Raw genomic sequence first — 12186 nt, 5'->3', positions numbered from 1 at the left:
TGCTCAAATGATTTCTATGCTGTGTATGAACAAACAGGGGCTCAAGGTATTATCCACAGGCACCAGCCATTTGTATCCTTCATCGTGAGCCACTGATGCGTGGCATTTTCAAATCACTGCATCTCTCCAATCCACTTACAGGCCAGTCAGAAAGCATAGACATTGCCTTGCAGAACCCTGCAGCATCTAGTATTGAAAGACTGGACAAGAGACACTTTGTGTGCATTGGCTGGGATCCAGCTCACAGGCTGGACCAGGCTATAACTCAGGGCTGCTTCACTTGCTCTCTTAGAGCTCACTCACTTCATACCCACCTGCATGCTCACATAACCCATGCCTTGCCATGCAGTACCAATTCTGATCAGCAGTCCTCAAACAAGGCAATGTGCTACCTCAATCCCTCAGGTCAAGCCACTTACCTTGTGAGCCATTTGCTTTGCCATTGCTCATTTTTGATTCCCAGCATGATGCATGGAGGTTGGATGGGGAATGACAATGGGTGAGAGAAAACGGTGATTGAGGGAAGGTGATGCATGTTTCATTAAGAGTAACATAGCATGAGTCCTGGAGGGAGGTAAGTGTAGCAGCAGATATAGAGTGAGTGTGAGGGTGCAGAGAGAAGTGTGTAGCATTTGCTGTGGCAGAATAGAGGAGATCAGTAACCTTCTTATGCTACTGCTGCTGGTTCCTCCACACCATGGATATGACACTGACCCAGATCAGGCTGCCAGGGTCAGTTGGTGTGGCCTCCTCTGCTGATCTTCCAGGAAGAGGACTCCTCTCCTTTGTACCACCCCTTCGACCAGGACCTCCAGGTCCCCAATGGAAAATTGTGGTGCCGCTTCCCCTCTCTGACATCTTCTGGAAATATTCTTGACTAAGCAGGGCAGCTTCGGAATGCCAATGCTCATCCAGGTATACAGCGGCTTTCAAAGATGGGACAGATTTAAGAGATGCTGATTTTCCAGTGGACAACTGCTGAGTGGTGAGTTATTCTTAAAATGACGTGATAACAGGAGGCTCGAATTGGATGTGGTGATCACTGTAGAGGCAGTGTAGATAGTTAATGAGGTGAGTTTGGTAAGGTATGGCAAAAGACCTCACTTGGTCTCATGGCTAGAGGACTTTCCAAAAAACATGATTCAACTCATACTTTGCCAAAAAATTTAAGATTCAGCCAAATGAAATCAGTGTTCAAGTTGTGTGTTGCATATCCAGTCTCCATAATATAATTTCATAGTGACTGCACAAAAATACAAGATTATTTTTACACTGGGTCAAATGTGACTGGTTCCCAATATAAAAGTACAAGTTAATGTTCAGACAGCAGGAGTCAAATAATTCAGCAATATAAAAAAAGCACTTTAAATGTGTTTCAATTGTACTACTCTTTAGTTTTAAAACCACACATACCTGGATAGGAAATTTTCCAATGATCTAGGTTTATTTTCTTTCTTGCATGACGTGCCATCTCTCTTCTGTTTTTCCATCTCCTTGATTCTTGTTGTGAAGGTGTCAATCAAATTGAACACAGCTTGCATAGCAATTGGTACTTCATAGTGTTGCTATGGAAACAAACATCCTTCGTTATCACTTCAATTCTTTCTGTTTGTAGGATTCAGTTAGACATGAAAACAAAATACCGCAATAGCACCCATCCAATGTCAATCTGGATCCGCAGCAGTTAGTGAGACAGAAAGAAGACATCTTTCACTGCAGATGGAATTTTAACTACTCAGTTCTTGTCACAACCTTGTAAATGTTTTATCCACTTTCCCTAATACCCCTGTATCCTTTTTGTAATATGAAGATGAGAACTGCACACCGTATTTCAAGTGTGGTCTGACCTTCATTCTGTATAATTTTAACATAACACATCTGATTCACAATGTAAGCCCTGTGGGAATGATCCTCACTGCTTTAATTGTTTGAAAAAATCCAACCTATTCAGATATGCATTGACATTGACACATAGCAGGTGGGACTTGAAACTGGGTCTCATAGTCAAGAGGTAGGGGCACAAGAGTTCTAACTACTTGGTCTTAAATATTTCCCAATGAACCTAATCAGAGATGTTATTACACACAACTGGTTCCCCTCATTTTTAAATAAAATTTAATGCAAACAAACAATCCGTGAACAACACTATGGAAAATTCAACAAGATACCTTTTTCATATTGTATAAATCTTAATAATACAACTGAACAGCAACATATTTTCATGTTCCATACAGTATAATCAAACTTTCACTCTCCCACTTCTTTACTTAAATTTTAAAAACTTGATCACAAAGTTAACCGAGCAAAATTTGATTTTTTGAAATGTTCTTATAACTTCCTATACTACCAAGTGCCTCTCTTCGAGGATATCAATGATTTCTCGGAAAAGAAACACCTTTTTTGTGACAATATCTGACAATTGCTGACTTGCACCTACCTATTTTATTAGACATCTATCTTTCTAACATTTCCTTCATGCTAGCAAGGTCAATTCTTAACCATTTTAAGCAACGCCCCTTTGTTGAATGTTCATTGTCCCATAAAGAAAACATATCCACACAACATTCTATGGGCAAACTTTTCTCATACTGTCCCTTGTATAGGATTTCTGTAAGAAACGAAGAACATGTAACACTCTGCCATACTTGAATAGCTATCTGGAAGACTAGCAAGTGAAGCCTTGTCAATAAGGATAAACTTCCTATCCTCTGGATCATGCAGAACTGCAAACTCAATTAAACATTTTCCCAAATGTAATTTCTTTAAAATTTGATTTGCTTTCAAGATTTCCTCTACAGTGGCTTGTTTCAGCATAGTATTAAATTCCAATATATTACAACTGGATTGGGTCTAGGCAGACTGTACAACTAGTTTAACTCCAATTAACTTCTTAACTGGACTGTTTCTTCTCTAGATGTAAAATCATCCTTTTGTGAGAACCTGGCTTGATCCATCAGAATGTGATTAACATTTTCCATGTAAGTCAGTTGGTCAAAATTCATTCTAAAATTATTCTGCTTCATGTCTAACCTTACTTGTTTAAAGGCTGCTAAAGCTCGACTTCTAATCTGAAAATTCACTTTTCATTGTTATCTATCACACATCGTTCAAATTCTGCAGAACCATATCACAGGAAATCATCAACGTTATCACAAAATGCCTGGAAATTGCTCTTTATGATACCAATAGAACATTGCTGGAATAATAACAGAAAGTGCCTTAGAAACTGAGCAGGTTTTGCAGCAACTGTAGAGAGAGAAATCAAGTTAATGTCTTCAGTCCAGAATGATACTTCTTCAGAACATTGCTGTACAGCTTTAAGCTGAATGCAATCTACTTTCAGCAAGACAAACGTAAACTGAGAAATACCAGATCCTTACTGCGTCATTCCACATACAAGCACATCTGTTTAATTTCCATAGCTTCTCCTCAATATCATCTGCCTCTTTAGGTGGTTTTGAAATATTTCTCTTTGAAATTTTTCTCCATGCTAAAACTGATTGACATCCATTCTGAACAGTATGTTGCTAAAAGAGCTAGGCAGACCTTCAAGATCACATTTTTTTGCAACTGAAAGATCCACTCTAACATCCTGATTACCAAGCTTTGCTTGAAATTATGAGCCACTTGTCTGGCGTTGCCCTTAACTGTCTCATCTTAGAAACATTTTTCTGTGCATTTCCATCTCAATGATAAGGCTGGCTGTCTGCTCTCCAGTACCTCAGTGTACAAGACAAAATTCTTTCTGTTTCTCCTATTCTTTTTGTTTGGCATTCTTAACCAACTTATCTCCTAAACTATTTATAGCCACTCAATCAGAAATGCTTCTATTTGTCATAGTATTTCCAGCTTGTTCCATCATTCTTGCTCATGTCATTGTATTTTGTTCCAGAGTATAAAATCTCACCCTCCTGTGATCAAAATTATTTTTGCAAGTTCACAGATTTTTTTTTTCCCTAAAGCCACGTTCACTTCAAGATCCACTTTCAGAACTCAAACTATGTTTTCTGGCCCCTACAACTTTATATTATTTATGCAATCAATAGATCTGAATTCCTATCCCTTATCTTGCATATTTAGCCAATGTTTGCATTTTCAAATGGCTTTTCTTGCTTTCCTTGTAATGGTGGCATTTCACCATTCGCTGGTCCTTTCTGGTGTACATGTTACTTCAGTGCTAACTAATGGTCATTGTTGTCTGGACAAATAGCCTTGCCTGTTGTCTTTGTATCACTTTGTCCATATTCAATCTGTTTCTCAATTGTCCAACGTACATGAATATAAGCATATGATGCTGCATCACTTTCTGACATGTTCGGATTGTGATATATGATGTGCTATTTATGTGAGTTATAATGCCATTTATTTTACTGTTTAGATTTTTAACTATTGTCACATAGGTTTAGTCTGTGTCTATGAAAGGATTTAATAATTAACTTTTAAGTATTTCTGTAGCCATGGTGATTTCTTTTAAAATACAAAAAGAGAGAAAGAGAGATATCTCCTGGAGAATAATGGGGTTTTGTTGTTATTGAGTGAGCTTTATAAGTGACGAGGGTAAACAATTAGATAGGGATTCAGATTTTTTTTGGTTTAATAGAAAAATCTATAGCCAAAGAAAATCCTTTTATTTTACTTTTGCAGAAGTCTTGGTTGAAGCTGGTTGGATAAGATAATTGCCCCTGAAGAAGGGAGATCATTTAGAACAGTTAAGAAATAGGTTACCTCACTGTTAGGAGCTTAATTTGAAACTCATGGACCAGATGTATTCGGTTAAATCCCTGAAGGCGTTACTCTGAACTGTGAAGCTGAGAAAATCTAAGCTCAACCAGAAGAAGAATCAAGGAAGCAGCTATCAGATTCTCCAGATTACAAACTGAACCCTCACAGTTAATTAAGCTATGGTGAAAGATATGTAAATTCCCTCTGGTATAAGTACTTTACATGAGTGCTGTTGGGATGAAAAGGCTTGTATCTTACTGTCTATTATGAAATCTTTAAATTTGTGTTATAAGTAAACAGTCTGCTTTATTCAATTTTTTTTTAAATTTGTGTATAATAAGCTGCCATTTTATTGTTAAAACCAAATCTGCAGCATTGTGTGCATGTGTTTCAGTGGGAGACCTCGTTGTCCACACTAAAAATAAAACAAAATATAATCTATTATGTTTAGGGCCTACTTACCTAGTAATGGGAACAGGAATCATAAGATTTTGTAAGTGTGTAATCAGTGGCAATTAACCTCGAGGAACATACTCTAACAGTTTAGTCACCATAATGCAAAATCACTGTTTCTCTAACATTACCAACAATATTACCCAACTTAGAATACTCCTTCATAATATACCATGTCCCCTGGATTAGAATGTATTTCTGCTTATTTTGTATGGTATTGCAAGGTTCCCTAAATTTTCTCTTAAATGTCAAACTCAATGAGCCCATTTCTCCTTGCACACAGGCCACTCAAGTGCTTAGAAAAAGTGAAAGCTAATTATGATTCCTTCTCAAGTCTGGGATCATTGCTCGTTACTGAAAGAACTTTTAGATTTCTCCCAAAAGCCAACTGATATGGACTGTAGCTCTTAACCATGCTCTTGTGCCCATGCCATGGTAGATATTAATTATAATTCAATTGGTCTGCAAAGATTTTATGAAGGATCTCATCTATTTCCATAGGATTTCTTTCACACATTTCGTTAATGATGTGACTTTCCATTGCTATGTTCATTACCACAGTGTTTAGATTTTTAAACATAACTCTTTTAATTATGTAATTTGGCAAATTCCCTACCACTGTCAGTTCAGAATTTAGCCAGTGTCCCCAGTCTGGTCCCCATCTATTTTTGAGTTAAGGCTCACATCACCAAACCTGAAGCAGGTAGAACTCTTAAAGTTCTTAAATTTACTTCTTTTTATGCTATTTAAAGAATCTGGGTAACATTTGAACCAATCCGCTTATTATACTGTGTTCATGCACTTAATGTCTAACTCAGCGCAACTGAATAAGTTGATAATTTCATTACTGAACAAATGCTTCTTGTAAATAGTACAATTTCTGCCTGATCAGTATCACCATGTTCTTATTCCAAACGTTTTGTGTTATGCATAATTTTACAAACCTCGTTATTCCATTTAGAATATTTCATTGCACATTGCGTTAACGATCTTCTGAGTCACATCTAAAGCACCTGTTGACAACATTCTGCGCATTCCTGGAGTTCATTCTTCTGTTATAGTTCCCTGATTCCTGTTATCTGGTATAACTGCAAGAGCTGTCCCTACTTTCATTCCACTTAGTTTAGATTTTCCTGTTCAGAAATGTTATTACACACCTCTGGAACAGGTGAGACTTGAACCTGTGCTCTACCTCCTGGATCAGAGGTAGAGATACTATCACTGCACTGTAAGCTCCCTCTTACTCAGTCTTACAGCTCGTCCAGATACCAATACCACCTGTCCCCCCTACATATCCACCGAGTCAATTACTTAACCTTAATCATTTGCTTAACTGTTTGCTATATTGACATCCAGTGGGTGTTCCCCCCAACTCCATTTTAATCTAATCCCCTTCCTCTCTTCCTACCTTTCTCCTCACCATTGGTGGTACTGCATTGTGCTTGATGGTCTTTGTATGCAAATTGAGTATTTGGAAAAACGGGTAATTAGCTGGTGGTGGATAAGAAAGGAAAAGTACAATGGGTCACTTGGTGGTGGGAACAAGCGACTTAGTTGTGTTTAATAACATTTGAGTGGACATATTTTAAAAAGTTTTAAAAAGTAAATTTCCAATAATATACACTGAAGCCTCATTCCACCTGGTCTACTACAATAAACAGTTTTTCTAGCATGTCCCCAAATAAAATAGCTCAAGAACACAGTTGGATGAGAATTGATGCTGGTCAACTTAGAAAGTTATTAGAAAATGTGAGCATGCATTTGTGAAAAAAGGAGCACCTGAGAAGACAGGGTTATTGTGGAAAGGATGTTTAGGAGGGAATTACAGAAGCTAAAGCCTATATGACTAAAGGCGTGATCACTCATGATGTGGCAACACGTAGAGATCACAGATTAAAGAAAGCAAAGTTTTTGGAAGGATGTAGCCTTAAAGAAGCTGCACTGATGGGGAGGGAGAAGGCTATGGAAAAACTTGATGCCTAGCTTACTGTTGGGCCAGTTGTATTAAGAAAACAATGTTTGGATATCTAAACTGGAAGGTGATCTGCAGTATAGAATTGTAGATAATAGGTTTTCAAAAGACACTCTTTTCAAAAATCAAACAGTTGCAAGTATAAAACAAAAAGCCAGAAGAACTGCGAATTCTGGAAATCAAAAACAAGAACAGAAATTACTGGAAAATCTCAGCAGATCCGGCAGCTTCTATGGAGAGAAATCAGAGTTAACGCTTCAGGTCCAGTGACCTTTCTTCAGAACTGATGGAGACTAGGAGAAGATTGGTGTTTATGCAGAAGATGGGGTGGAGGGAGGGGGGAGAATAAATAATAAGTGGAGATAGAGCCCAAAGAGAGAGAAAAACAGTTGGACAGACAAAGGAGTGGTTAAAAGTCAACCTGGGCGAATGAATGCCTGCTAATGGGGACTATGGTTGTGTGTGGTTGCAGCCAATCTGGTGACGAGGTCTGGTATGTTGGGGGTTGAGGCAAAGACATGGCCTCAAGCCATGAAATTGTTGGAACTTGATATTAGGTTCAGATGGCTGGCAAGTTTCCAAGTGGAAAAAGAGGTGTTCTTTCAGCTTGTGCTGAGCTTCGCTGGAGCACTACAGCAAGCCCGAGACAGAGATGTTGGCCAGGAAACACAGCAGTGTGTTGAAGTGACAGGCAAGTGGAAGCTCAGAGTCTTTTTTGTGGACAGAATGGTCCAGCGGTCACTCAGTCTGCGCTTCGTTTCCACAACGTAGAGGAGACCTCATTGTCAACAGAAAATACAATAGACTAGACTGAGTGAAGTGCAGGTAAAGTGCTGCTTCATCTGTAAGATGTGTTTGGGGTTTTGGATAGTGAGGAGAGAGGAAGTAGATGAGCAGGAGTTACGGCTTCTGCAATTGCTGGGGAAGGTGCCATGGACATTGTGGAGTATTGGGAGTGAAGAAGAAGTGAATTAAGGTGTCCCAGAGGGAACAGTCCCTGCAGAAGGCTGACAAGGGAGGGGAAGGGAATGTGTATCTGGTGGTAGCATCCTGTTGGAGATGGTGGAAACGGCAACTTACAATCCTCTCGATGTGGAGGCTGGTGGGATGATGGGTGAGGACAAAGTTGCAAAGTATTAATACTTGTTTTTTTTTCATTTTATGACATATTCTTTCAGGAAAGTTTGTGTCAACAATTATGACTGACATCATGAAGCTCCAAGGATCACAGGCTCAACTCCATGAGAACGACTATACTCTGCAGGTGAAGAACCCAGTTAGTGACTACAGAGTAGAAATTACTGATGGTGTGCAAAACAGACAGGAACAGTAGAATGTGTTTGCTATCACTGAGTGAAGTTACATGGTGTAATTCCTGCAACATTTGGCATTTACATCAGTTATGTAACCTAAGGCAGCTCCCACCTGCACAGCAGGCTGCCTGGAGATCACTTGCACATGAACATAATGACAGAACTAAAGGCTTCTGGTGTTCTTTAAAGGCATTGTATTCTGAAGCACAAGACAATGGAAATCACAGCTGCCAAATACTTGGGAAATGGAAAATTCTTGCTCACGTATAATCCGATTCAGAGGACCTGGGCTTGAACTCATTATGGATCCAAGAAAGGCAAAAAAAATGCTCCAACAAATACAGGAACAATGGTAAACCATGATTATACTGAATTGCAGAGCAGTCTTAAAGGGCCCAATGCTCCACTCCAGATGCTGTTTCCCATGTTTCTATATAGCTATTGCGGAATAATATGAGCAACATCTAAAGTACTGGTGGCAAATGCATCTGAAAAGATTCCATAGCAAGGCTATTCAAAAATATCCTATAAAAATCAACTGTTTCAAGTGTGCTGCAAGCTTTTCTTCATAAACTGTTCAACATTTTTTTGCTGTCTTTTCAAGGCAGTAATATTGGTGTACAGTCTTAAAGCCCACTGAATCCTTCCAAGAGTTGCTATTCTGCAGGTTAAATACTAGCTAGAACTTACATCTCAGATTGTACAACATATCAGAGGAAAATGTTGGGAAAACACATTCGGCCCTTAAATGTCCACCGTGCCCATTTCATAACGTAATTGTGTGCATTACTCTCCTCACCAGTTAATAGCAGCAATTCTTGGGAGAGGCGAAAATAAAAATAGCTAATTGCAGGAAAAAACTACACACCAATAAAGACTGTGAGACCATAACTACCCATGAAACATCATCAGAAATACTTCAAATAATCCACATCACTTCCTCGCTCATCTTTTCATTTCCACAGAATTACATAGATCCAAAATGTCCATCAAAGTCTTTTCCCTGGGGTTGGGGAGTCCAGAACTAGAGGGCATAGGTTTAGGGTGAGAGGGGAAAGATATAAAAGAGACCTAAGGGCAACTTTTTCACGCAGAGGGTGGTATGTGTATGGAATGAGCTGCCAAAGGAAATGGTGGCGGCTGGTACAATTGCAACATTTAAGAGACACTTGGATGGGTATATGAATAGAAAGGGTTTGGAGGGATATGGGCCGGGTGCTGGCAGGTGGGACTAGATTGGGTTGGGATATTTGGTCGGCATGGAGGGGTTGGACCGAAGGGTCTGTTTCCATCTCTATGACTCTATGATTCTAAACATTATGGGCCTGTGCTGGTTTCTATCTGACAGTTTTGAATAATCCTATTCATCCACATTTAATACTGGAAATCTTTCTTCTCAACTAAGTTGCACGATGGCCATTCAATCACTGTGCAACTTGATGAGCATTTGTGTATTGCTGTAAATGCTCCTTAAATTTCCTGACATCTTGAGGCTACATTTTTGGAAAAACTGGTGTTGCTATAAGGAGGGAATGAACTCAAACTGGAGGACAGATCAATCCATGACAACTTTTTAAGACACCACAGTGGACTTGATTGAATATTAAAGTATTGAGAAAGTTGGGGAAGTGGGCAGGTGCAACCTGAAGTACAGGGCTAGTCCTATCCGATTCTTGTTACATTTTCATCTTCCCAACTTACTTGAAGGGATTCATTTATCTAGAATATAACTTAACTAACTTCTTTTGAAGATGCCACATTAATGTACATATGTTTATTGGTTTTACAAGCCTGAGTAAGTCAGCTCCCCACAATACTTCATCTTCCAGGACAGTTACACATATACCAAACGATGTAGATAATATGTTTAAGGAGGTTGCATCAAATAAGTTGTAATAAACGCCTGACGAGGAGCAAGTGGAAGTGGTGGTGTAGTGGTATCACTGGATGTACTTCAGAAACTCAGGCTGATATCCTGGGAACAGGTTCAAATCCCACCACAGCAGATGGTGAAACTTGAATTAATTAAAGTTTGGGAATAAAAAGCCAACCATGTAACCATTTCTGTCAAAAATCCCTTTGATTCGCTCATTTCCTTTCAGGAAGAAAACCTGATGTCCTCACCTGGTCCGGCCTACACCTGAATCCACAGCAATGAACATTATTCTTCATTGCCCTCTGGGTAAGAAAAGATGGACAATAAATTATGGCCTAACCAGTGACATTACAACTAATGACTTTTTTTAAAAACTGGAAATTAAAATTTTCTACTGACACATGGAAAAAGGAGGTCTGGAAAAGCTTTTTCTCTGATCATCCCTCTTACCAAGAGGCTTTGCTATGGAATCTGAATGGTTGTGGTATGATAAGCTCCTTCGAAGATGGGAGAAAGAAGTCAACAACTTCCTCAACTTGGAGAAAATACAATTACAAGGACCCAAAACCTGAGGAGGGCATGAGACATGACATGCAACACTGACTTTCCCAGCCTTCGCCTACACAGAAAACCTCAGACTGATATACCTTGTATCTGCACTCATTCCTCTCTCCCCAGCACCAGATCCTCATCTGTACAGCCAACACCCACCCTCACCATCAGCCTTCTCACACCCATGCTGCACAGTCATCCCTACAGACCTTACCCTTCTCTGCTTCCCACATGACCCATTCCAAGCACTCAGAACTCCAATTGTCTTTCTTTGCAAAAGACAACTACACAAGCCTCAGGTGCAGCAGAGACCCAGATGTTTTTCTCCATTGTCCTAGTAATAGACATTTTCAGGGCAATCAGCAATATCTGTCAGCCTAGAGCACTGGAAGGTGGACTTTGTCTCGGAAACTGTAGATGTCAAGAACAACCCACGGTAAAGATGTAGACAGTAGTGCGTGCACATGTTCAGAAAGTTGATTCTCTGCCTGTAGACCCTGTATTGGGGGGCCTAGCCTCCTTCCACCCTCTCTGCCATGTGGAATGGTATTTGGATGAGGAGAATGGGCACTGCTCCTGGAGTTGTTGCTCCTTCTCTTGTTCCTCATCATTGGTGCAAGGTTGAGCCCTTTGGCTTGTGGCCGTGCTGCGGTGAAGGTTTGCAGCAGGGAAGTGCAGCTGCAAGTGAGTGAGGTGCTGGACATGTGTGAAGTCATGTTCAAAAAATTGGGAATGACCTGACAAGCCTTCTTGCTTGTCACCTGCACGAAGGAAGCTCTTCCTGTTACACATTCATATTGGTAATAGGTTAGGAAACAGGCAGCCTGTTCTTAAAACCAATATTGAGGCTTAAAACAGTATTTAATTATCTAATATCAAACTTAAATGCCTTGTCTGACAACTTCACAGGGCTCATTACTTGCCTTCAAGACAATCTAGGTGGAACCCAGAAGGAGGTGGGATGACATTGAGATCCATGTTGTATTCAATTTTTGGAATTAAATCCCTGCTTGAACCCAAACCTGTCTTGTCTCACCCAAGAATCATACGCTCTAAACCTCAACATCTGTTTGTGATGGGATTAAGTAATAACATAATTTAGTTTCTCACTGGGTATAACTTCTGATCATGGAAAGGTGACCCACTGAATCACTAACGCCTATTGACAGATACTGACAAATTGATGGTAGTGGCAAATATCTGTGCTTAAAATCTAGCTGGTTAACACTATCATTTAATTACAAGGAAATCTTCCTAAAGTGACATATTGTTATCTCTGTTAATCTCTTCACAGATGC

The 12186-nt window shown here is 39.6% G+C and overlaps 1 protein-coding gene across 1 annotated transcript in view; it reads right to left on the bottom strand.

The window, feature by feature from the left end:
* The window catches only part of ccdc80 (coiled-coil domain containing 80), a 45354-nt gene that overhangs the window by 12333 nt on the left and 20835 nt on the right, over positions 1 to 12186 (bottom strand). Inside the window, exon 4 of the mRNA XM_072585174.1 lies at positions 1414 to 1565. Coding sequence (XP_072441275.1) covers positions 1414 to 1565 — 152 coding nt within the window. The remainder of the gene's footprint in view (positions 1 to 1413; positions 1566 to 12186) is intronic.

The sequence above is a fragment of the Chiloscyllium punctatum genome, chromosome 15 (assembly GCF_047496795.1).
Source record: "Chiloscyllium punctatum isolate Juve2018m chromosome 15, sChiPun1.3, whole genome shotgun sequence".
In the NCBI taxonomy this organism is placed as follows: Eukaryota; Metazoa; Chordata; class Chondrichthyes; order Orectolobiformes; family Hemiscylliidae; genus Chiloscyllium; species Chiloscyllium punctatum.
This window is presented reverse-complemented; position numbering and strand designations above follow the sequence as displayed.